Source organism: Schistocerca serialis, chromosome 5 (genome assembly GCF_023864345.2).
Source record: "Schistocerca serialis cubense isolate TAMUIC-IGC-003099 chromosome 5, iqSchSeri2.2, whole genome shotgun sequence".
Taxonomy (NCBI): domain Eukaryota; kingdom Metazoa; phylum Arthropoda; class Insecta; order Orthoptera; family Acrididae; genus Schistocerca; species Schistocerca serialis.
The window spans coordinates 572,645,852-572,673,129 of NC_064642.1; the positions used below are offsets into that span (position 1 = coordinate 572,645,852).

Consider the following 27,278-nt stretch of genomic DNA (forward strand, 5'->3'; position numbering starts at 1 on the left):
TCTCGTAAAATCCTCAGCATTCTGAATCGCAGATGTATTTGGTGTGGAAAGATTGTTTTGTAGCACAGTGCTTCAGCAGGCCGCCCACACCATCACAAGGCCCCTTCCTGTGACCAGTAGCACTGTATACCCAGTCAGTTGGCACAAGCGACTTACTCAATTCAAACAGCTGGTAACGATGTTTAAAATGACTAGGAGCACCAACAGAAATAATGATGATCTTCTCTGTCCGTTTGCAGTTGAAGAAATTTGGGTATTGCTAGCAAAGCATGTGCTGAGTTATGTTCTGTGTCATCACTTATAACTGCAACACTTGTGGTCTTGTTTTGAAAATATGTCACTTCTGTAAAAATTGAAACCTGGTCATTACTTCGATGATTCCCTTGTACTTCTTTTGGGAGAATTACAGACCAGTTCTCGGCATAATCACGGTGAAGCATTAAACATAGTTCTTCAGCCTGTACATACTCTTTCACTTCTGCAATGTGGTGTTGATGCAATTTCTTCAGAAGCTGGTGTGTTACTGCTTTCGCTGACCATTTACCAAGTTCATCAGTGAAACTGTCAAAGGTTACAGTTTTCTTAATAAGTTTATTTTCCTCCCATGTCATATATGTAATTTCAGCAGAGTTATCTACTATGTCTTCCAGGCCAAGTATCTGTAAAGACAGTCTTCCCTTTCCAGGGCTGTCACCACATTCTTGAAACAAACAAGTCACTCACTTTATGTCACAGACTACTAATGACTTCACACGTCCAACTAAGGTGTCATAAGTCACGTGCTCCAGTAAGTTCTTCAAAGTTATCACACAAAATTCAGCATTCGTGCCGTACACAAACAAACAGGCATCTGTAGGTGGGTGTGGAACTACCCACTTAGGTCGTAGTGCATAAAATTTCTGTCTTCCAATATGTGAAGTTGTATAGTTGCACTTTAAAATTGCAAAAGTTTCTTTAAGATTGTGTCATGTGCCTCTTCACTTTCACAACTTTCAGACGTACAGTGTCTTTATTGTTGGCACTCTAGTGAGAACAGTCCCATTTATCTACCAGATAAAATGACAGCACTATTTAAACTTTAAGTGCTTCTAGAGGATGGCCATAATAGGGATCTGGTCTTCCAAAGATTCCTTTTACAGACCTCACATTTTTTGATTTGTGTACCATGTACTTTGATACTGATGGAACGTGGTTCAAAATTTTCTTTGAAAATGTCTCTGAAATAATAGTTAAGACTAGCACAGGGTGTATACGACCCAGGACAACCAGGAGATCTGGGAAAAACGCAGGAATTTTTTCATCCAGGAGAAAACCGGGAAAAAAACCTGGGAATTTTTCATTGTTTTAGTTTACAGTTAAATTTTTGTAATTTTGACAGTAATAACCGATACTCTAACATAGGATATTACTGTATCCCACTACTGCAGAATAATACTGCAACAATAAAACATAAATGAGAGAAAAAAATGAAAATAACTTGAATTCCAAAGGAAATGCGCCATATACAGCGACGACACACAGTGCTCATGCAAGCATCTGCCAACAGCGAAATGTGTCAAAAGCTTTAGGAAGACTATGCAGTGCTTCATAACAACAAATTGCCTCCAATGAGCATGAAGTCTCAACTGTTTACATTAGATTCGTTTTAGCAGTTAGAGCGGGCTCATGCGTATGTGCAGTTGAGTCGCGTTTGAGTTGTAGATTCTCCCACTTCTGGCTACAGGAATGTGGCTGTTGGCTGTGCAAGCAATCGCAGCAAGCAGCTAGATGCTACCGGGAAAAGGGGACGCCAAATTCATATTTCTGAGGGAAAAAACTTGTTTCACAAAGCGCCTAGCAACCAGCACACGTTGATATATCGATCATTCGTATGATTTGTAAATGCATCCCTGTTGTTTTTTTAACATTTTTGAACACATTTTAAGTTTATTTATGAATGAATCATAAGTTGATATTTGAACGCGTGCATAGTGTAAGCAATGTCTCTGTCGGGAGACTCCTCGGGGACGGGGCTATATGAGCTGAGCAGAGTTAAAGCCGAACAGGTGAGTGCCAGTCGCTGTCTTATTGTGTGGTTGATTGGGTTTGCGAATGATCAGTGTTGTTATAATTACTAGCGAAATCTATAGATTCAGACTAACAGGAATAACAGGTGAGAAAGATTACGTATTATCTTCTCGGTGTATCCAATAAAATGGAATTATGACAGAAAATTTTTGTCCAGATCGCTACACTAGTAGGGACCAGTTACACAGTCCCTGGCTAGCATCCGCTTAAGTTCTATTCTGGAAGTAACGCAGAAAACGTGTTGTACGAACATGTAACAATGCCTAACTGGAGAAAAATCGTGGGATAACTAAACAGGTGATTCTGGCAGGGTTAATGAAGTTAAATGGCGAACAAATTTTGACAATGGCAGGAACAGTTACAGAATTGGTGATGACAAGCTTGTTTGTTAGGACGAGGAAGTAGAAGAAACGAGGACATCACAGAACTTATGGAAGAATAAGACGATTCCAAATTTATATAAATATTTCTTAATGCTACTTTTTGATCTCATGCTTGAGAAACTGGTGCGTATGAATCACATGTGAAAGTATTTCCTAACATAAAGCTAAGTAGTAGGCCTAATAGGCATTCGATATTGGTACTTCGTAAATTATATTCTGTCGTGTTATAAAAATGACCATTTGTGCCGAAACAGTCTCGTTTATTTGGTGTGTGTTACAAAAGTGCTGCAATATTAGAAAGGCCTATTTTATTTTATCTAGCAGACAGTGACAAAATAGACGTAATCAGATTGAGAAACCACACCAGTCTTGGGTATTATTTGCATTAACAGCTTTTTCAGTATTAGATAACGACATTTCGATTTTTCATGTAGCAAAACGTTTGACAAACTTTGATGAGGTAATAGATTCTTTCGCAGAAATGAAAGCACGCCATGTAAAGCTGTAGCAAGATTAGAGAGAAAAAGTGCTAGGTGCTAAGGATTGAAGAAATGTGTACTTTCTTGCTTGTCTCTTATCGTTATTGGTTTTACGTATCGTATATTTAATTTTATGTCACACAAAACAGCACGTTATTAGCTAAAAGGCAATAAAGAGTGCAGATTTTCTGAAAAGTTCTTGTTCTTCAGATTACAATAATCCCATCCACGATTGTGAGATTTCTTTTTAGGAGGGGCAAGGCTGTCAAACCGGCTGACTGGGAGCAGGAGAGTCACCACAGGACATTTCAATTTCCGTTGTTCTGAATATAGTTCGATGGCATCCATTACAAAATATACACGTTTCAATTCCACAGAGCGAAATACACTGACGTGCGATAGAAGAATGCTGTATGAAGCTGCGCAAGCGGGGTGTCGCCTGTTATGACTGGCTTCCAAAAGCGCATCGCAATCTCGATTTCAATGATTCGGTAATACGAAAATATGTAGCGTGCATGTTGCTGCACATCAAAGATATTTTCAAAACGTGACTTTTTCCCTGAGTTTCGTTTTCTAAAGTGCCGGGAAATCCTGCGCCCGTGGCTAAAACCATAACAATTCAAAGGATTGATAAGTTTTGCAGTTCCGAGGGAAAATACACTGTCGCTTAACATGGAAAAAGTGTGTTTTCACCCGGGAGAAAGTGTATTTTTAACCAGGAAATCTGGGGAAAAACCCGGGAATTTCTTTTTCCTTGTCTGTGTATACACCCTGTAGCACTTTTTCACTGTGGGATGCACAATTTTCAACAGCTGAATCGGTATTTGTGAAAAATTCCTGGAAAGAGGTGCAGGAGTGCTTTGGTTCTTTTTTTTTTTCCCCCTCTCTCTGAAGATGGAATTTCTACTTTGAAGAGAGTGGTCAGCCTTGGTGTAGTGTATTCATCCATAGCATTGGTAATTTCTCTGTGCTTTCTTGATGCATAGAGCTTATGACTCGACTTCACTGATCACGGTTTCTTAACAGGACTGACACCTACCTCTGTAGTTGACTCATTAAGGTTATTTAATTCTTCCTCTATTGATGCAAAGTCTGCATCATCTGCACCATGGAAGGCTTCACCTTGTTCAGATACTATCGCTGTTGTTCTGTCAAAACATTTAGAACACACAGTCACCACTGGAAACATCTTTACTTTGAAACAGTCTTGTAATTAGTGCACCTATTCCCAACCTGAACGAAGTCTGTTTTTGTGTGTCGCTCTTTTATGTATATGCAAATAGTCAGCACACTTCACTCTCCTGTGGCCCCAGTCAGAAGACATTTCAAGCAGTCCTTTTCACAAAACACACTGCAACTGTGTCATTTATCAAGTTCCTCATGAAAAAACAGAACTCACTGGATGGTCTCAGATTTCTTAGAAGCCTCTTCAGTAAACACATTAGCACTGAACAACTACAGTACAGAGACTCGCAATGAACAACCATGACAAAGAAACTAACAAGAAACAACATCAAAGTGAAAATAAATATCTACAACAATGAAAGTGGAAAGAAATAACTGCAACAAAGACAATAGAAATAAACATTTGTAGTACTTCTAGAATTTACACGTAAATTCTGGAACCACTCAACCTTCTGCTGCCTCGAACACACGATATTTTAAAGATATGTGTGAGAGCGAGCCTATTTACTGCGCAACACGTGTCTGTGTGTGCAGGTTGGACTTTGGTCCTGGGAGGACAGGAGCTGCATCAGATGAGTGATGGCGGCAAGACCTGTTTTTGAATTTCTGGCGGTTATGAAACCCACCACAATGTAATTATTTTTATAGCATCTAACGGGTATCGTCATAGTTGACTTGCAAGAATTTGTATGTTTATGTGAAACTTGTGGAGATGAAAATATACCTGAACTTAACTGAAAGTATGAGAGTACGGAGTTATTTCAAGTGTGTGTGTGTGTGTGTGTGTGTGTGTGTGTGTGTGTGTGTGTGTGTGTGAGAGAGAGAGAGAGAGAGAGAGAGAGAGAGAGAGAGAGAGAGAGAGAGAGAGATTTTTTAGTTCCTCTAACCTGCACTATTTCTTTGGAGAAAAAGTTGTAGAGATTGACGCAGCCGCATATTCAGAGAAGAAGATCGGCTAAATATTTCAAGTAAGTGAACTGTAGTAAGAGAAGCGTGAAGTTCACAATCTAGTTTTGCGCCGCTTCTCTTGTCGCCGATACTGTTAGACATTGTAACAAAGAAATTAGTAAGAAACCACTTCAATGAAGACCTACGTTACCGTTGAAAGTTAAAAAAATGATTCCTTAAAATAAAACCTGTCCTACTTGAAAGTGGAAGATATCATTTACAAGAGTACTACATGGTACTAATCAACAGAAAAAATCTTTAAAAATTCAAAAGGTGACAATAAAAGAACTTGGACAGATCTATCCAAACAGAGGATATCATTTTAATCATAAAGCAGTTCTCTTTGAAATAAAAAAAATCTCTAACGAAATATCTAGAACTGTTATGAAAATACAGCATTGTAAAAATTTTTCCGAAATTTGCATCTTCGAAATGGTGTTCACAGTGTTATCTTTGGAGGCCTGTATCTTGGTGCAGGAAATTTTTTGGAGGAAACAAAAAAAATTACACGTTTCTTACTTACTTCTCAATTTTAACATATGCTACATTCGATAACATCCGAGACCATGAAGGTAACCCCCCTGCCAGAAGCGATACAGATTATGCCTCCAGCAACGTTATGCTGTGCCACATTTCAAAAGCTTCAATACTTTTTTTATCTGGGTTGCTTGTTGTCCCAGTTTTACTTTCGTATGATGGGTAGCCAAAAAGTTTATCACATGAACAATGTGATTGTATAGAATCTTTCTTTCTTTCTTTCTTTCTTTCTTTCTTTCTTTCTTTCTTTCTTTTTTTTTTTTTTTTTCGCCCCCCCCCCCCCCCCCCCCCCCCCCCCCCAGGTACTCATTGCAGTTCTGATACACATCGAAATCCAGACATCACAGTACTGTAGCACTCCTCCAGAAGAGCTGAAACAAAATAGCATTAGCCATTGATAGTTATTCAGTAATTTGTTTTCTGCGGCAGTGGAAATGTGTTGCTTCTGCATCAGACCAATCCAAATGACTTCTTTAGCTCTTTGTGTTGTTCTGACGTAGCTGCAACATTTCTGCACCTGCTGAAAATGTTATTCTGCAGTTCAACTAGCCTTTAGTGACAGGAATCAATGAGGTTTTTTTAATCAGCATTATAATAGAATTTATTTAGTTATCATTGAGAGATGTTCAGTCAGCTGGTCATTCATGTAATTTTTAGCTAGAGGATAGTATAACTTTTTTCTCTGGGGTTGAGAAAAGCAAATTTGTCTGTTGTTGTAGAGAACATTTTGCAAGCAATAATGATAAACAAATATTTAAAAGCCCAAAAAGAAAACAGCAAAATTCATTAGTTCAACAAGTCGTCCCGACTAAATTATATACTGTTAATCTGTGCTTTTTTGCATTTTTAATTGAGCAGTTACACCCACCTCATATTGACAATACATGCTGTAGAACGATACTCCACTTAATCAGTGACTTATGCCATTTGGTTTTGGATCCTCTAGTGGTGTGCTTAGATATTGTTTGGGGATTTCAATGCCCACCAGGACTGCAGATATGTATGTTCAAATAAAACCATTAATGACATGACTTAATTGTTTTGAGTTAATAATTTAAACTTTTGACTTTCCCGTCTTATAAAGCCACACTTCTGAAGAAACTTTCCTTACTCTTCTCAGTCTGTATTTTATTTCCCTTTACTTTTGTCACACTAGTAATTTTTTTTAAATAGTCCCAGAAGGTTGTATGAGTGCGAAACATCATCAGCTCTAGACGAGGGATGTTCAAAGCACATCATCTTGAGTGCAAGTTCAACAACTATGTGATCCCTCTCTCTCTTGGCCACAGTTAGACAATGGACATTCATACGGACATGCCGTTGCATCTGTGGTGATGAGCAGTCCCTCTCCAAATATGTGAAGGGTGGCATGGAGACCTCTGCAGACTAAAATTACCTTCCCAATATTGTACAAAAGCAGATCTATGCCTTTTTCCCCACTCACCTACCACCTCTCAACCACCACCATTGTCCGACCATAAAGGAGCACTCCTCTCGTGACTCAGTATCATTCAGGACTGGAGGAACTGAATCACATTCTCCGCAACGGTTTTGACTGCCTGTCTCTATGCCTTGAAATGAGTATAATTCTCCTCACTCATCCCACAGTGGTATTCCGCTGCCCACTGAACCTCCACAATATCCTCTTCCATTCCTATTACACCGCTTCTCCTAACCTCTAACCCCTTACTTCATGCTTCGTATCCCAATCCCATACATTCTCCACTTGCTCCAGTCCTTTCACAGGCATCTCCTACCCCATCAAAGGCAAGGTTACCTGTGAAAGCAGCCGTTTGATGATACAACTAAGCTGCAACCATATGCCACTTTCTATGTGGGCATGTCAACTACTGTCTGTCTGCATGATTTGCCACTGCCTAGCTGTGGCCAAGAGACAGCTGGACCAACCAGTTGCTGAACATTCTGCATGTAATGATGTGCTTAACTTCAGCAACTGCTCCACAACCTGTGTCATGTGGCTTCTATCAACACCAGCTTTTCTGAGTTCTGCACATGAGCATTCAGCCTACAATAATTGTTTCTGTAACCCCCTGATCTAAAACTTTGCTAATGCTTGCCTTTCATCTACCTACTCCTTTTGTGCTCCCGCTCTAGTACTATGTATGTCAGTCGTGCCAAAACACCTACAAGTCCTTTCCTCTTCAGTAATTCTCTTTCTTCCCTCCTCCTCACCTTCCCAGAGCAGAGCTCCCTGATGCAGCACCTAACAGCCGCATCTCCCCCCACCCCCCTACCATGCCCATGTACCTGCATGCTCCACCAAGCAGCACTAGTATCTTCTGCCAGCTGTACACTGCTACCCTTCTTCCTCCCTGCCTCATTCTACTTCCTTACTCCCACCATCCATACCTGATTGCTGCTCTGTCAGACCAGTGAATAGCAATCTTTTCCATAATGTAGTTATTCCATCTGGGACTTGCCATCTTTTAACAATGGTTGTGGAGTTTTTAACTGTTCATGAATGTACACGAACTTCTTGTGAAAGTAATAGAGAGACAATTTTGTTTTTGTATCGGGAGTTCAGTTATTTATTCTTGTATTATATTACAATAAAACGTGTTGTCTGTTCTTTTCCAGGCAGTTCAAGTAGTATTAGCAAGAGCAACAGCAACACCAACACCAACAACAGCAGCAGCAGCAGCAGTGTCAGCAGTAGTAGCGGTCTTATTTTAGGACAAACTCCACTGAAAGTTGCTGGTAGAGGCAGTTCTGTTGCAAGCTGGGGCAATGTTCCATCAAGAGGTCAGTAAAACAGAATGTTACTTCGTTTCGCATTATTAGTGATTTTAAAAATTATATTGCTGCTTTAATATTATATCATGCCACTAAAATGCATAGTATCTGTTCATAAGTTCCAAACATTTCTTAGTGGACATTAATACATTGTTTGATCACCTTCCCTTTTATGACAACATGAACTATGCTGGGGACTCTTTCGATGAGGTGTCTGAATGTCAGTGAAGGAATCACAACCCATGGTGTTTTGATGTTGGATGCAGGAGTGAAGATGATGATCTAACTGTTCCCATTTGGGTTCAAGTCAGGACTCCGGGTAATCCAGTCCATTTCATGAATATTATTGTCAATAAACCATTGCCTCACAGGATTTGCTTTGACAGAGTGCATTATCGTGCTGATACAGTCACCATCTCTGAACTATTCCTCTGCAGCAAGCGGTACAGAGTGCTATAAAATGTGTTCATATCCTTCCTCATTTTGCACTTTCTTAAGAGTAGTACGGGAACCACATCCTAACCATAAAATAACACACACCCCATACTGTGAAACTCTGTACTACACTGATGTTACTCGACATGATGGCAGATAATGTTCTCCTGATTTTCGCCAAGCCCAAACCCTCCCATTGGATTGCCACAAGTAGTTGGCACGTGACTGATACGGTATTGCTTTTCTAATTGAAACAGGCATTTGCCATCCACTTCTATATAAAGACCACATCGAGAATTCGCCATGGATTATGGTCTAGAGTTATTACGTGTCCACAATGTGCCACCAGTTTCTAATGTTGTCTACCTATTTTCCACAAGGTATCTACATAGCCATTCGTGGAACCAGAAAAGAACTTCCTTCTTGCATCTGCTATGTATCCACCAAACTATGTATGCTACACTATAATTGAACCTTACACACTAGCCTGGTCTTGTTCAGTTAGTTTGTTTTCTTCAATTAGGATTCTCAGGAAGCACCTTTCTGTAGCTCACTGAAGAATACTCAGTTATTTCAATTATTTTTAATAACCATGTTTAATATTTCATTTACTTACGCGGCAGGTTGTCTTCAGCTGCCCAAGTACAAGAACTTTTCAACTAGTTATATGGTTTAATAATTAACTTGTAAAATTTTCTTCTTTTCAGTGTCTTGCTTGTTCATTCTTTTTGTTTTGTTACAATTGTTTTTCAGATCTATTTTCAGTCTGTCTGTTACTTTAGAATGCTGAAAATAGTGTTGGTGGTGTGGAATCTAGCACCTATTTATGTTTTAAATTGTGAACATCCCACTATCCCAGTGGGTGCTTGAGCAATGATACATACATTTCTTTTGCACACTAACATACATTGAATCATGTCTTTTTGTCTCAAGGCAGTTAACACCAGGGTGTATACGACCCGGGACAACTGGGAGATGTGGGAAAAACCCGGGAATTTTTTCACCTGGGAGAAAACCGGGAAAAACCCGAGAATTTTTAGAATTCCGGGATTTTTTTGTTTTAGTTTTCAGTTAAATTTTTGTCATTTTGACTGGTAAGAAATAATATTCAAACAAAGGATATTACTGTATCCCGCTACTGCAGAATAATACTGCAGCAATAAAACATGAACGAGAGAAATAAACTAAAATAAAACTTAAGTTGCAAAGGAAATGTGCCATGTACAACAACAAAACACAGTGCTCATACAAGCATCTGCCAGCAGCAAAATGTGTCAGAGGCTTTAGGAAGACTATGCAATGCTTCATAACAAAAAATTGACTCCGATGAGCCTGACGTCGCAACTGTTTAAATTAGATTCGTGTGAGCAGTTGCATGCGGGCCCATGCGCATGCGCAGTTGCGTCGCGTGTCTGTAGTACCTTCTCCCGCTTCTGGCTACTAAAGTGTGTCTGTTAGCTACAGTATATAAGCAGTAGCAGTAAGATGCTATTCACAAAAATTTTACTGTCGTGCGCAAGCTGCCATATTCACTAGGAGCGAACCGGGATATCTGCCCCGGGCGGCAATTTCAGTCAAGCATTAATCGCCTTGCAGAACAATGAAGTTATTTTTGTCTGTTTGCTAATGAAAAGTGGTTTTTATTAATCTTTTCTGCTGAGGCAGTCAATTTAATTGCGATGAAATGCTTAATTCCACACTATTGGCCAGTTTCAACTGTTCTCTGCATTTCAATAGAGCGTGTTTTCGTCTTCTTGCAAGTATGACATTATGCCGTAATAAAGAACCAAAATTGAAATAATACAGTACTGGTATTCCAAGAAAATTTACAACCGAATCTGGACGTACGAATGTGCACTTTAAACCGAATTATGCACGTTATTATGGGTCACGAAATTATGATGCTCTTGGAATATCCTCTGATGTCTTGTTTCTTTTATGAAGTAACGTAAGATCTTTTAATGTTTTACACGTACGAACATATGGGCTTCTTGCGACATCGTAGCTGCGCAAACGGTGTGACGCCTTCAATTGGCACTCTCTGGCAACTGCTGAAACAAACCTCTTTCTAACAGGTTGCGGGAAAATATTGCAAATGATTGACTGAAAAGCGTTACTTTCAAAGTAAATTTCCTTTTATCCAAGATTAACTATGTGCGATGAATTTCTTTAATCACAGAGCGTTTGACTCTCATTTAAAAATCAACTCTTTGAGGATGACCATTTAGAAAAATTTCGAGCCCAGAAGATCATACGTTTATGTTGTTATTAAAAATTTTACTGGCACATTTGTGAGATGTATCTTAAAGTGTAACACGCGCAAAGAAGATCAACGTTATACGTGAAAGTTAAGCTTCTCTTGCAGCTTATTAATCGTTGATACCAATATTGTATGTGAAAGCTTTGATTTTCTTGTAGCAACACTATGTATATTAATTTAAACTATTAAATTTTTCTATTTGTGTGTACGCGCTACTTAACAGTGATAATGCTATTGGCTGACGACATGACGTGTCCTTTGCTTTGAATATCCGCTGTATCGGCTGGCGAGATCATGTGGCATGAACTACAACTGGCTAACAAAAGCGCATTGCAATCACTATAAACTGATAAGTTTTACAGTTCCGAGGAAAAGTATACTGTCACTTAACACGGAAAAAGTGTATTTTCACCCGGGAGAAAGTGTATTTTTAACTGAGAAATCCGGGAATTTTTTTCCTTGTCCACGTATACACCCTGAGTTAACACAGATTTTTCTTGAAATTGACTCCTACCTTTCCAAGTAATCATTAATCCCAGCCCAAATGGTGATTCATCAACTTGCAAAATGTTCATTGTACTACACCCACCGTTGAAGCCTGTGTGCCTATTTAAAATCCAATATTTTTTAGATAGTTGGTGCTAAATTTATCGAATATCATGTACATAATGAAGAGGAGGTTCATAAGTCTGTAGTTAGTCTTTTTCTGTTTTTTCTCTCCTGTGAAGTAAGACATTTACACAGTTATTTAATTTTACGAAATTGTCTTCCGCCACAAAAGTGAATATTTTACTAATTCGTTTTCCACTATTTTCCTGAAGTTTTCTTCAATTATTTTTATTGAAACTCTTGTCAACTTGTAGTGCCTTCCCTTTCTTTGTATCTCAAATGGCTTTGTATAGATCTTTGACCATTACTGATGTATCAATGACGATTGGTTTGTTAATAGCCTGAGGGCTCAAGAAATTTTCACTGTGGAGTTGCAGAACAAAACTTTATTTGCATCCACTGAAGGAACGAGGTGGCGCACAAGAACTGGTGAATACATGTCGGATAAACAAAATGTTTTACATAGATAAATGTATAAATGTATCTCCGAGAAGAGCATTACTTTTGCTAGACATAACTACAAGAGAATAATAATTGGCTAGAAATAACAAAAGAACTATTATATCTCAAAAACAATATGTACGCTCATAGGTAGCTGTGAAATGTTCAGTGCTGACTTCAGTGTCCCTCCAGCTGCTAGCACAGAAAGTCAACTGACAACCACGATTATAGCAAAACTGCACTCATACACATTACACGTAACACTTCACTGCACTGACAGAAAGTGAACTTTGTCGCTGTAGATCTCTTGGGTTTTTTTTCCCTGTATATGTTTGTGCATTCCCTCAATATACATTAATGGTTGATATTGTTTCATTCAGCGTATTCTCTAAACAATCTAGGAAAAGATAGATTGCTACTTACCATAAAGAAGACACTTTAATTGCAGACAGGCACAATTAAGACACTTACATGGAGGTTTTGGCCACAGCTTTCATCAGCTGTACTACACCTCACATACACACGACTGCAAACTCCAGCAGGATGCTGGCGTTAGCAGTTTGTGTGTTTGTGTGTGTGTGTGTGTGTGTGTGTGTGTGTGTGTACCTGCAACACAGCTTAGAAATGTTGACATAACAGCATGCAAGTGTCCAATAGTAGCTCTTCTCTATGGTCTTCCACGTATTATGATCTTGTATCTCGTCTCCTTCTTCTTCTGCATCTAGTATTTTCAGTATCAACTGTAAATTGTGGAACCAAGTAGCTATTGTTATCCGCTTCTTTTTTCTTCAGTTTCACATCCAAATAGTAAGTTTCGGTATATTTGTTTCCTCGATTCCTTTTACGTATACAGCAACTTCCCTCTATCCAATCCATAGCATATTCCTTCTGTCATTTCCAGTCTTTTTAACTCTTAATTGTTCATTGTGTTTTCTTTACTTGCAATTGTTGCTTATCTTCTACGTTTACTTCTAAATCTACATGATTATTCTGCATTTCACAAATAAGTGTCTAGCAGAGGGTTCATCAAACCACATTCAAGCTGTTTCTCCTGTTAGACTCTCAAACAACACAAGGGGGAAAAATGAGAACTTAAATCTTCTTGTGTGAGCTCTAATCTCTCTTATTTTATCATACTGATCATTTCTCCCTATGTGGTTGGGCACTAACATAATATTATCGCATATCAGAGAAGAAAGTTGGTGAGTTAAATTTCTTGACGCTCCTGCCACAGCAAAAAATGCCCTTTTTTTTTAAATTAATGCCACTCTTAATTCATGTATCGTATCAGTAGCACTCTCCCCCCTGTTTCATGATAATACAAAACGAGGAACTCTGCTTCAAACTTTTTTGATGTCCTCCATCAGTCTCATGTGATGTGTATCCCACACCACACAGCAATACTTCAGAAGAGAACGGACAAGGGTAATGCAGGCCTGTTGCGTTTTCTGTGTTTTCCCTTTCCCTAACATTATCCGTGTGATAGTGCCAATTTAAGTTACTTGTAATTGTAATCCCTAAGTATTTAGTTGAATTCATGAGCTTTATATTTGTGAGATTTATTGTGTATCTGAAATTTAGCGGATTCCTTTTAGTGCTCATGTAGATATCCTAACACTTTTCCTTTCTTAGAGGTAGGTATCTTGTCTAAATCATTCTTGATCATCTGATGACTTCACAAGACAATAAATGAATCATCTGCAGACAGGCTAAGGTGGGTGCTCAGATTGTCTCCTAAATCATTTATGTAGATCTGGAGCAGCAGAGGGCCTTTCTCCATGGGAAGCTACAAATACATTTGTTTTACTCTGTGACTTTACATCAGTTCCTATGAACTGTGACCTTTCTGACAGGAGATCACAAATCCTGTTGCACAGATGAGGAACACAATTTGGTAAGAAGTCACTTGTGAGGAATGGCGTCAAAAGCTTTTTTGAAATCAAAAGCACAGAATAAATTCGTTATCGCCAGTCAATAGCACTCATTAATCCTTGAGAATTAAGAGCTAGCTAGTTGTGTTTAATAGAAACTTATTTCAATTCTTGTTGCCTGTTTGTCTATCAGTCATTTTCTTAGAGAGAGATTTGAACACAGTGTATGTTCCAAAATCATACTGCAAATAGACGTAGTGATAAGAGTCTGTAATCTAAGAGATTGGTATTGGTGCGACTTGTTCAACTTTCCAGTCTTTAGGTACAAATATTTTGACACATGAGTGGTTGTATATGATTGTACAATTGCTAAGTATGAAGCTGTTGTATCAGCATACTCTTGAAGGGACACAACAGGTATAGAATCTGGACTGGAGGCCTTGCCTTTATTAAGTGATATAAGCTGCTTCGCTACTCCAGGGATGTCTTATGTTGCTAAGTTACTCCTGTTGACAGTAGCTCTCAATTTGAATTCTGGGATATTTACTTTGCCTTCTTTGGTGAAGGAATTTCAAAAAACCTTCATACTAACTGTGCTTTAGTGGCGCCATCATGAGTAACATTTCCGTTGCTACTGTGCAGTGAAGGTATTGATTGTGCCTTGCTGCTGGTGTATTTTACATACAACCAGAATCTTGTTGGGTTTCCTGCTATATTTTGAGACAGTTACATTGTGGAAACTATTAAAACCATCTCACATTGAAGATCACAATAAATTTCAAGCTTCTGTAAAATTTTGCCAGTCTGGAGGATTTTATGTTGTTTTTAAATTTGACATGCTTTTTTCATTGCTTGTGCAACAGGTCTCTGACCGGTTTTGTGTACCATGAGGGATCAGTACCATCACTCATTAACCTATTTGGTATACTTGTTACCTTCCAATTGTCATAGATACCATTTCTTTGTGTTTTAACCATATCTGGTCTTCACTTACATAATCAGATTGGAAGAAGTGGAGACTGCCTCTTAGGGAGGTGCCAAGCAAATTTTTATCTTTTTTTTATTTTTTATTTTTATTTTTATTTTTTTTTTTTTTTAAGGTGGCAACACCAATTAGAAGTTGTGCAACATAAATGAAAGTTGATAGGCATGTTTCTACATCTGGAAGATGTCTATTCAGATTCCACAGTAGTCACATTAGAGTGGCGCTAATAGTGCCACTATGAGATGAAAATCAAATTCGCTTTAAATACACACTGTAAAGGTCGTGAGCATTAGTTACCTCTGAGATTGAATGAGGCAAATTGATATTAGTGAAGAATGACTTTAAAGTGGCAAAGAAGCCATTATCAGCACTTCACTGAGGGTGGATGAGGTTGTGTAGTAGGGCTAGGAGAATCTGGATGTTCCTTTTGTGATATTTTTGAAAGACTTGGCAGGAATGTAGCCCTGTACATTATTGCTGGTAGTGGTGGTCACAAGAGTGTATGGCCACAAGAAAGTTGGGCTCAAGAGGGCCGCATGGCACTAAAGAGGGGGAAGACCATGTTTTCCATGTGTCTCTGTCGCATCTTTTTGCATTTGCAGCAGCAATTTGAGCAGCAGTTGGCTACCACGGGGCCCCAGCCTTTGCAGCATTTTTTTCCCTTCCGTGCTGTATGTCTAGCCTCTTGCTATTCTTTTTCCCCTCATTTGGGGAACATCTCTGGGATGTTATTGGGAATGTCTGTTGCTGACGTAAAAACAATCTCACTTTGTTTTTCACTCTTTTCCTTTCTTTGTTTCCCTTCTCCTCTCATTCCTCTGTTTTGGTGTTTGAGGTTCCTCTTTTTCTTCTTCCTCCCTGTGCGCTCCTGAAGGCTGATCCATGTGTCTGATGCATAACAGGTGACTGGGTAAAGCGTAATTCCCATCCCCAGGTTGACAGGCGGGGTTCGCATGTACTCCCTGGTACAGGCCAGGCCCAGTGTGGGGTGATTGCCTGAACTGCAACCTTCCAAATTGCTGATTGGTCCCACCGTCGGGTGTTCGGGAGGTGTGACCTGAGGTGTGAACAATCGCCTAAGGCGGGTGCACCCCTTTGTGAAGGGAGCCCCCAGTTGGAAGCAGTGCGCCATCGGAGACGCTGGCGATCATGGGGATTTCCTCGCAGTGAGTCACTCCTGTTTGCGAAATGTAAATGTAATGAGGCTAATGGATCCAAGATCCACTGCACCACTGTTCCTCGTGGTTTCACGTACTGAAGACGGTCAGTCCTTCACCACGGTCAGTCCGTGTTTATTATTCAGAAAGGTGTTGATGCAATTGCCAGCTCTGTGAAATCCTGCTCCCGTTTACGGAATGGCACTTTGCTTTTGGAGACTGCTTCTGATTCTCAAGCACAGCAACAGCTTGTTGCCTCGCTTCTCCTAGACTACCCCTTTCGTGTCGAGGTCCATAGAACTTTGAATTCTTCCCGTGGTGTAATTAACACCAGGCTGCTCGATGGTCTAACCGAAGCCGAAATCCAGTCTTACCTCTCTGAACAGGGTGTCATTGTCGTCCATTGTGTAGTGGAAAAGGTAGATTCCTCCTTAGTGGCCATCCACACTCTTTCCCTCGCCTTTGATTGAATGGTACTGCCGTCCAAGATCACAGCAGGCTATGAAATTATCACAGTCTGACCATACATTCCGAACCCGATGCGGTGCTACCAGTGTCATCGTTTTAACCACACTAGAACATCTTGTCGACGCCCAGCCAGATGTGTCTCCTGTGACTGGGATGCATACGAGGGTGATTGTCTGCCTCCTCGTCTCCACTGTATCAACTGCAATAGCGGCCATGCCGCCACCTCTTGGGATTATCCCATGTATCTTGATGAGTGGGCTGTCCAAGAGATTTGGGTGAAGGAAAAAGTGCCTTGCCCAGTAGCTCGCAAGTTACTGGCTAGTCGCAAACCCTGTGTTCTCCTGTCTGGCACCTACAGTTCTGTTCTTGTTACCCCTCGCTCCATGAAGGACATGGCCACGCAGACATGCGACATCAGATTCAGCTATGAGGTTGTGAAATCGCCCAGTGTCAAGGTAGCATCGCCATTTCCCCGTCCTGCTGTGCAACAAACCGTCAAACTGTTGCCTCAAGGGGCAAACCCACCAGCTACACAACCAGTCGGCGGGAATGGACAGAGAGAGTACTCCCATGAAGACTTTCTCCGTCCCTCCAGCCAAACATCACCTTAGTCTTCCTCTAACCGGAAAGGCTCAAAGAAGTCGTCCAAAGGCAAATGGTCTTCTTCTTCGCCAACTCTAAGGTCCTGTTCAACGGTGTTGCCACATGGTACCTTAGCCCAGCCCGCCTCTGTCTCACTGGTGTGCACCACCAATTTTTCGGTATTGGACTCCATGGACCAACTGCACAAGTAAGCCGATGCTTCTGTGGACCACATGGAGCAGGATCCTCCTGCTTCTGTGCCCTGTAGTAGCACCTCTGCACCAACTGTCACTCGCGGCCATAGAGTTGACACCCTTCCTCGTCACGACTGTCCTCCAGTGGAACATTCGGGGCCTTCGGTCCCACAAAGAGGATTTACGGCTTCTTTTAGCGTTGCAGCATCCCTTTGTACTCTGCTTTGAGGAAACAAAATTGCGCCCTCACTACAGCTTGGAGCTTCCACATTACTTACCGATTTGTTTTGACCTTCGCCCTGAGGTCAGCATTCCATCTCATGGGGGCGTCATGTTGCTCATATGGGATGACATTCATAATCAACCAGTCTCCCTGCCTACTCATCTTCAAGCTGTTGCAGTTCGCCCTTTCCTTCCCCACCTGACTTTTTCCCTCTGTACCATTTATGTATCTCCGTCATTCGATGTCACCAGGGCAGACTTCCTTCAGCTTATTGGGCAGCTACCTCCCCCATTTTTGCTACTCTGTGACTTTAATGCACATCATCCCCTTTGAAGTTCTCCCAGGACCTGTCAGAGGTGCCCTCTTGGCTGCCCTTCTTAACCAACTTAACCTCTTCTGCCTTAAACACTGGAGCACCCACTTTCCTTTCCGACTCCTCACACACCTATTCCCATTTGGACCTGTCCTTCTGCACTGCCCAGCTTGCCCATCGTCTAGAGTGGTCCGTTCTTTCTGACACGTACTTGAGTGTCCTTTCTGACACCTACTCAAGCGTCCATTTCTTGTGTGCTCTCTGTTTGCTGACTCCTACCCCATCTGCGTGCACGCCCAAATGGCAGCTTACTAAGACTGACTGGCAGCTGTACTCGTCTCGGGCAACCTTCGAAGAACAAGATTTCCCCAGTTATGATGACCAGGTGGACTATCTCACCAACATTATCCTTACTGCTGCAGAATGTTCTGTCCTTCGCATTTCCTCTTTACCGCGTCGTGTCCCAGTCCCTTGGTGGACTAAGGCATGCCGTGATGCAATTCATGCACAGAGACATGCTCTCCGCATTTTGCTGCCTTTACTATGAGGGAGCTCAATAATGCTCTCAGCTCGTTCTGATCCTCTGCCCCAGGGGGGGACAAGGACAGCTGCAAACCAGCGCCATTTGCGACTTCAGTGATGTCAAGCGAGCTCATTGGATGGCAGAGTAGAGGTCTGATGTGTCTTCTAATGAAAGTGGGTTCTGCCTCAGTGCTGGTGATGGTTGCATGTTGGTCAGGAGACGGGCAGTTGAGGACCTGCAACCTGTCTGTCTGCATGCTAGGCACATGGCACCACGAGTTGTGGTCTGGGGTGCAATTTTGCTTGACAGCAGGAGCACTCTAGTGTTATCCCATGCGCCTTGGCTGCAAATTTGTGTGTCAGTTTGGTGATTTGGTCTGTTGTGCCATTCATGAACACCATACCAAGGGGTTTTTTTACAACAGGATAATGCTTATCCACGTACCACTAGCATTGTAACCCAACGTGCTCTACAGTGTGTCGATATGTTGCCTTGGCCTGCTCAATCGCCAGATCTGTCTCCAATCAATTACATAGGGAACATCACCAGCTGACAACTCCAACATCTTCCACAAACAGCATTAACTGTCACTGTAATGAATGACCAGGTGCAACAGGAGACATGGAACTCCATCCTACAAACTAAAATCCGGCACCTGTACAACACCATGCATGTACGTTACATGCTTGCACTCAACGGTCTGGCAGTTATGGTGGTTATTAAATGTATCAGGATTTCACATTTGTGATGGCTTATCTCGTGGTTTCATTAACCTCTTTCTTGCAATGTTAATCACCTAAGTATGTTTCCTAGGCAAATGTATTAATGTATTCCTGAAATTTCATTACTCTACATTAATTGTTTCTTGATGTTGCAATTTTTTTCTGTCAGTGTATTTTGTTTTACTTTTGGTGGATTTTGATGTTACGGTATTCAGTTTTGTTACAAGCGCCTCATGGTCACTAATCCTGGTATTCTTCATGATGCTTCCTATTTGCTCAAGGTGTTGGCTAAGAGGTCGAGTATTTTTTCACAACCATTTACACTTAGTTGGCTCCAGAGTTACTTTTTCAAAACAATTTTCTGAGAAAGCATTCAATATGATTTTGGTTGGTGTTTTATCCCTGCCACTTAAGATCTGTATTTTCACCAACATATTGAGGGTAGATTGAAGTCGCCACCAACTAGAACTGTATGAGTGGGGTAGTTATTTGAAATTAAACTAGAGTTTCCTTTGAACTGTTCAACAACTGTATCATCTGAGTCGGAAGGGGGCGGGGTGAAAGGAACCAATTATTCATCTCATTTGTCAAATATAACCTCTATCCATACTAACATTAACACTCTACTTCAGTTTCACTACAAGGTAAACTACATCTGACAGCAGTAAACACGCTGCCTCCAACTGCATTTTTTCTGTTGTTTTTCAACACAGGTAGCCCTTTGTAAAAAAAAAAAAAAAAAAAAAAAAAAAAAAAAGTAGCTTCAGTGCTTTCTCTTAGCTCTTGGAGCTATGGTCCTTTCCCAATAAAGCTACAATAATTTAAAAGTGCCACACCGATTGTTGCCGGGTCTATCCTCTTCCTGTGTTTGCCCTGCAACCTTTCAGACAGACATCCCACCTGTAGTGTCCCCTCAGACCCTCTAACCTAAAAAATAGCTGCTTCCTGTGTGTAGTGGATCTCTGATTTATTAAGCGGAACTTGAAAACTCACTGCCCTATGATGCAAGTCAAGGAATCTACAATCTACACTGTGGCAGAACCTTCTGAGCTTCATGATTCAGACCCTCCACATGACTCCACACCAAAGGTCAGCAGTCAGCACTGTTGACAATGTTACAAATGGTTAGCTCTGCCTTCATCTTGCAAGCAAGAATAGCAGTATTTGTCGACACCAGAGAAAATCTCATTTGATCCAAAAAGGACATATTATTTGTACTGACATAACCACTAACTGCAGTTGGCTGCACAGTGTGCACACTGGATTCCTTCCACTTTTGGTAGCCATTACCCTAAGCCTGGGACCTGAATAAACTGAAAGAACCAGAGGTTGTAGGGAGTTTTAGAGAGGGGAACGATTGACAAGAATGGGGGAAAGAAATACAGAAGAAGAAGAAGAAGAAGAAGAAGAAGAATGGGTAGCTTTGAGAGAGGAAATTGTAAAGGCAGCAGAGAATCAAGTAGGTAAAAAGATGAGGACTAATATAAATTCTTGGGTAACAGAAGAGAGATTGAATTTAATTGATGAAAGGAGAAAATATAAAAATGCAGTAAATGAAGCAGGCAAAAAGGAATACAAATGTCTCAAAAATGAGATTAAACAGAATTGCAAAATGCCTAAGCAGTGGTGGCTACAGGACAATTGTAAGGATGTAGAGACGTATATCACCACAGGTAAGGTAGATACAGTCTACAGGAAAATTAGAGAGACCTTTGGAGAAAAGAGAACCACTTGTATGAATATCAAGAGCTCAGATGGAAAACCAGTTCTAACTAAGAATTGAAAGCAGAAAGGTGAAAGGAGTATATAGAGGGGTCTGTACAAGGGTGATGTACTGGAGGGCAATATTATGGAAATGGAAGAGGATGTAGATGAAGGTGAAGTGGGAGATATGATACTGTGTGAAGAATTTGACAGAGCACTGATAGACCTAAGTCGAAACAAGGCCCTGGGAGTAGACAATATTCCATTAGAACTACTGACGGCCTTGGGAGAGCCAGCCCTGACAAAACTCTACCATCTGCTGAGCAAGATGTATGAGACAGGCAAAATACCCTCAGACTTCAAGAGTAATATAATTATTCCAATCCCAAAGAAAGCAGGTGTTAACAGGTGTGAAAATTACTGAACTATTAGTTTAATAAGTCACGGCTGCAAAATACTAAAACAAATTCTTTACAGACAAATGGAAAAACTGGTAGAAGCCGACCTCGGGGAAGACCAGTTTGGATTCCGTAGAAATGTTGCCACATGTGAGTCAATACTGACCCTACAACTTAGCTTAGAATATAGATTAAGGAACGACAAACCTACGTTTCTAGCATTTGTGGACTCAGAGAAAGCTTTTGAAAATGTTGCCTGGAATACTGTTTCAAATTCTGAAGGTGGCAGGTGTCAAATACAGGGAACGAAAGGCTATTTACAATTTGTACAGAAACTAGATGTCAGTTACAAGATGGGAGGGGCATGAAAGGGAAGCAGTGGTTGAAAAGGAAACAAAAGAAAAATTCGGAGTAGGAATTAAAATCCATGGAGAAGAAATGAAAATTTTGGTGTGTGCTGATGACATTGTAATTCTGTCAGACAGCAAAGGACCTGGTAGATCAGTTGAATGGAATGGACAGTGTCTTGAAGGGGGTATGTAAGATGCACATTAACAAAACCAAAATGAGGATAATGGAATGTAGTTAAATTAAATAAGGTGATGCTAAGGGATTTAGATGAGTGTTAATCATCAGGGTGTCTACGACCCGGGACAACTGGGAGATCCGGGAAAAACCCGCGATTTTTTTCACCCAGGAGAAAACCCGGGATATTTTTAGAATTCCGGGAATTTTTCATTGTTTTAGTTTTCAGTTAAATTTTTGTAATTTTGACTAGTAAGAGCCAACACACTAACAAAGGATATTACTGTATCCCGCTACTGCAGAATAATACTTCAACAATAAAACATAAATGAGAGAAAAAAACGAAAATAACTTAAATTGCAAAGGAAATGCGCCATATACAACGACACAAGTGCTCATGCAAGCGTCTTCCTGACTGAAAATGTGTCGAAGGCTTTAGGAAGACTATGCAGTGCTTCATAACAACAAATTGCCTCCAATGAGCGTGAAATCGCAACTGTTTACATTCGATTTGTTTTAGCAGTTAACGCGCGGGCTCATGCACATGCGCAGTAGAGTCATGTTTGAGTTGTAGATTCTCCCGCTTCTGTCAACAGGAATGTGGCTGTTGGTTGTGCAAGCAGTCGCAGCAAGCAGCTAGATACTTCCGGGAAAAGGGGGCGCCTAATTCATATTCTTGAGGGGAAAAAAAACTTGTTTCACAAAGCACCTAGCATCCAGCGCACATTTGCCTATCAATTGGTCATATGATTTTGAAACGCTTCTCTGTTGGTGTTTGAACACATTTTAAGTTGATTTCTGAATGAATCATAAGCTGACTTCTGAATGCATGCATAGTGTACGTGATGTCTCTGTCAGGAGAATCCTCGTCGCACCTAGAAATAAACTTTCCACTGACAAAAGGGGACGGGGCTATACGAGCTGAGTGGAGTAAAGCCGAATGGATGAATGGCAATCGCTGTCTGATTGTGTGGCTGATTGGGTGTGGGAATGATCAGCGTTGTTATAATTACTAGAGAAATCCATAGATTCATACTATCAGAATGGAAATAAACGACTGACAGGAATAACAGGTGAGAAAGATTATGTATTATCTTCTCGGTGTGTCCAAGAAAATGAAGTTTTGACAGAAAATGTTTGGCCAGATCGCTACACTAGTAAGGACCAGTAGTACAGTCCCCGGCTACCAGTCGCTTAAGTTCTATTATGGAAGTAACGCGGAAAACGTGTTGTACGAACACGTAAGAATGCCTAACCGGAGAATAATTGCGGGAGAACTAAACCAGTGATTCTGGCAGGGTTAGTGAAGTTAATCGGCGAACAAATTTTGACAGTGGCAGCAATAGCTACAAAATTGGTGATGACAGGATTGTTTGTTAGAACGAGGACGGAGAAGAAACTAGGATATCACACAGATTATGGAAGAATAAGACGATTCCAAATTTATATAAAAATTTAGTAATACTAGTTTTCGATGTCATGCTAGAGAAGCTGGTGCATATGAATGAAACGTGAAACTATTTCCTAACATAAAGCTTTTTGCTTGTAGTAGGCCTAATAGGCATTTGATATTGATACTTATTGGATTATATTCTGCCGTGTTATAAAAATGACCATTTGTGCCAGAACAGTCTTGTTTATTTGGTGTGTTATAAAATTGCTGCCATATTAGAAAGGCCTATTTTGTTTTATCTAGCAGCCAGTGACAAAATAGATGTAATCCGATCGAGAAACCACACCAGTCTTGGGTATTATTTGTATTAACGGCTTTTTCAGTATTAGATAACTACATTTCGATTTTCCATGTAGCAAAACGTTTGACAAACTTTGATGAGGTAAAAGATTCTTTCACAGAAAGGAAAACACGCCATGTAAAGCTGTAGCAGGATTAGAGAGAAAAAAATGCTAGGAGCAGCTAAGGTTTGAAGAAATGTGTAATTTCTTGCTTATCTCTTGTCAGTACTGGTTTTATATATCCTATATTTAATTTTATGACACACAAAACAGCAAGTTATTGACTAATGGGCAATGAAGAGTTCACATTTTCCGAAGAGTTCTTGTTCTCTCGATTACAAATAATCCCATCCGCTATTAATTGCGAGATTTTTTTTTAAGAGAGGCAGGCTGCCAAACCGGCCGACTGGGAGCAGGAGAGGCACCACAGGACATTTGAATTTCGACTCTCCTGAATATAGTTTGGACGTGCAGTAGAAAAATGCTTTATGAAGAGGCATGGAACTGCACTTGGACATACTTAAGACCAAATAATATGTCTTACATTTCCTCAAATACATACGTTTTATGTTTCAGGCTTTTCAGAAAGATGTGCGCTACAAGATGAACATATTTTGAAAATTCGATTTTTTTTAGCATTGACCCGGTTAGCAAATGTCGTAGATCCGGGGCTGATGCGCAGAGCAATCTGAGCTATAGTGGGTAGTCTCCACGTGACCCGTGTTTACGTTTAGTGATTTTGCTGTTTCCCCTTCGTTTACTCTCACGTCAAATGAAAACAAAACGGATATCCGTGGCTAGGAGCTATCAAGTGAATTAAAACACATTCACATAATTACTAAAGGCTGAAATATGTCATTAGTTTCAGATTTTATTTTATTTCCACCTTTCTGACAGTCAAGCATTAATCGCCTTGTGGAACAATGAAGTTATTTTTGTCTGTTTGCTAAAGAAATTTGACTTTTGCTAATCTTTTTCGCAGACGCAAGTCAATGTATCTTAAACGAAATGTTTAATTCCACAGTACTGGGTAGTTTCAACTGTTCGCTGCATTTCAAGTGCACGTTTTCATTTTCTAGCACGTATGGCATTATGCCATAATAAAGAACCTAACATGATATAATACAGTACTGGTGCTCCAAGAAAATTTACATCCTGAAAACCACACTTAAAAGCTTAATATCAGGTCGGGGTCTACGGTACTTCATTGGGAATCTGGACATACGAGTGTGCCTTTAAGTATGCACTTTCAATGTGCACATTTTAATATGGTTCACGAAATTCCGATACTCTTGCATTATCATCTTTCATTGATGATCTTTTACAAGTACGTACATATGGGCTTCCTACGTCATGATACATACCCAAGCGCGGTGTCGCCTGTTACCTGAGCTCTCTGGCAACTGCTGAAACAAACCTATTTGTAACAGGTCGCGGGAAAATATTACGATTGGTGGTTTGAAAAGCGTTACTTTCAAAGTAAATATCTTTTTACGTAAGTTGAACTACGTACAAGAATGGACCATGAATTTATTAAATCACAAAGCGTTTGACTCTCATTTAACGATCAGGTGTCTGATGACGAACCCTCGAACCCTGAAGATCAGACATTTATGTCATTATTAAAAATTTTACAGGCACATTTGTATGATATCTCTTAAAAAAAGATCACGCAAAAAAGATCAACAGTATATGCGAAAGCTTAGCTTCTCTTGCAGCTTGAGACCAATATTTTATGTGAAAGCTTTGCTTTTCTTGTAACAACACTATGTGTATTAATTTAAACTATTAACTTTCCCTGTTTGGCGCGCTACTTAACACTGATGTTGCTATTGGCTGACTACATCACGTGACATGAGTTACGAACGGCTTACAAAAGCGCATCGAAATCTCGGTTTCAATGGTTCGGAAAGTAACATGCGGTGTTTGGTGGATTTTCTTATGTATGTTTTCGTAATACGAAAATACGCAGCGTACATGTTGCTGCACATCAAAGATATTTCCAAAACGTGTCTTTTTCTCTGAGTTTCGTTTTCTAAAGTGCCGGGAAATTGTACGCCCGTGTACAAAACCATAACCATTCAAAGGAGTGATAGGGGAAAATATACTGTCATCCGGGAGAAAGTGTGTTTTTAACCGGGAAATCCGGGAAAAATCCGGGAATTTTTTTTCCTTGTCCACGTAGACACCCTGATCATGTAAACCAGGGAGGCTTCACTGTCTGCCACACAGTGGATCAACTTCCCACTTGACCATTATCTAAAAAACCAGCAGAAGTATACTCTGAACCGTTTTTAAAATGCAAAAGCCCACCTCTTAATATTTTCATCTTACTAATATGTTTCTGATTAGTTGTCCAGGTATCTGCTCCATGCAACTTCTACTCTTGAATATGATTAGTTCTGTCATTCACAGTTCAAAATCCCGATGAACTCCAGGCCACTACTATTTATTTTATTAATTTCAACATCCGATTGTCTCCTGCTTCTAAAATAGATACAAGGTAACAAAAATTATTAACCTTTTTATTTTGTTCCCATGTATGTACACTTAATCGGGATTGCTGGTAAGGTATTCTGTTTTTTTGATAATTAATCTTCAAACCTCAATTTTTTTTATTAATAATCTATTACTAACTGATTACATTTCTGACTTGGATCATCCCCACCTTGTGACATGGTCATCAGCATATACAAAATGGTGTAGATATGTTCCATCTAAAATTTGTAATCTCATGTTGCTACATTTATGACACCAATTCGTCTGTATCTTTATTTAATAATTTTTATAAATATTCATATCTCTTTGTGTTATCAGTTAGAGATTTGCATTGGCTTTTCACTTTGATGAAGTCCTTTAAATACTGACTATGCTTCTTTTGTTCTCTCAAAAGTATTTTCTTCATATTCGGCATCTCAAATGAAATGTTTTTTAGCATTGCTTTTTATTACTCATAAATTTGATCTGAGCTTAGTTCCAATGATTCACCAAATACTCTCTCTATTCCAGTAGTGAAGAACATCCTTATACTTTTGTATTTTAAGTGGTCACTATCATAATGATTCTTTTGATTCTTCTCAGTGCAGTCCATTTTACAGTGTCGTTGTCGTTGTTGTTGTTACTCAAAGTTTACCATGGCCAGAAACATTTCATTTTTACTAGATAGTGCTCTGATGCACATTGGGCTTCTCTGTAAGATGTTAAATCCTTTACTGTAACCATATTTATTTGTGTAATGATAATATAATCTATTACAGATTGTAATTCTTTAGTATTATGCTACCAAGTACATTTATGAATGTGTTTGTCATATTTTCTCTCTCCTTGTTTTCCCAGTATCCTGTGTGACTCTGATCCGTACGATCCGTACTTCACGTTAACAATGATAAGTTCTTTCCTTCATGGGACTTTTAGTATATTCTCTGAGAGTGGTCTGTGAAGTACCTTTCTCAGTCTTTCGTATCATTTGTGGGTGCATATATTCATTTCAGCTGTAACAATACATTGTCATAAATTCCCAATTTGATTCTTTTTTAAATATTTTCTTTATCATGATAAAAACTCCTACCTTGTCCCATACAGTTTTGGACACCCCACTCCAAATGTGTATGTGTTAATCAAGCTCTTTTCCTCCTCGACTTTTGTATTTCGTTTCAGAAGCTACAACGTACATTCTACATCTACTCTGTGAACCACTGTGAAGTGCATGGCAGGATGATGCATCCCACAGTACCAGCTATTAAGGGTTTTCCTTTGTCCATCTACATATGCTGGACTGGTA

The 27,278-nt window shown here is 39.9% G+C and overlaps 1 protein-coding gene across 2 annotated transcripts in view; it reads left to right on the forward strand.

The window, feature by feature from the left end:
- The window catches only part of LOC126480918 (protein maelstrom homolog), a 102,504-nt gene that overhangs the window by 68,751 nt on the left and 6,475 nt on the right, over nucleotides 1–27,278 (forward strand). For both annotated transcript variants that reach the window (XM_050104326.1, XM_050104325.1), the window contains exon 13: nucleotides 8,198–8,362. In XM_050104326.1, the coding sequence (XP_049960283.1) occupies nucleotides 8,198–8,362 (165 nt within the window). The remainder of the gene's footprint in view (nucleotides 1–8,197; nucleotides 8,363–27,278) is intronic.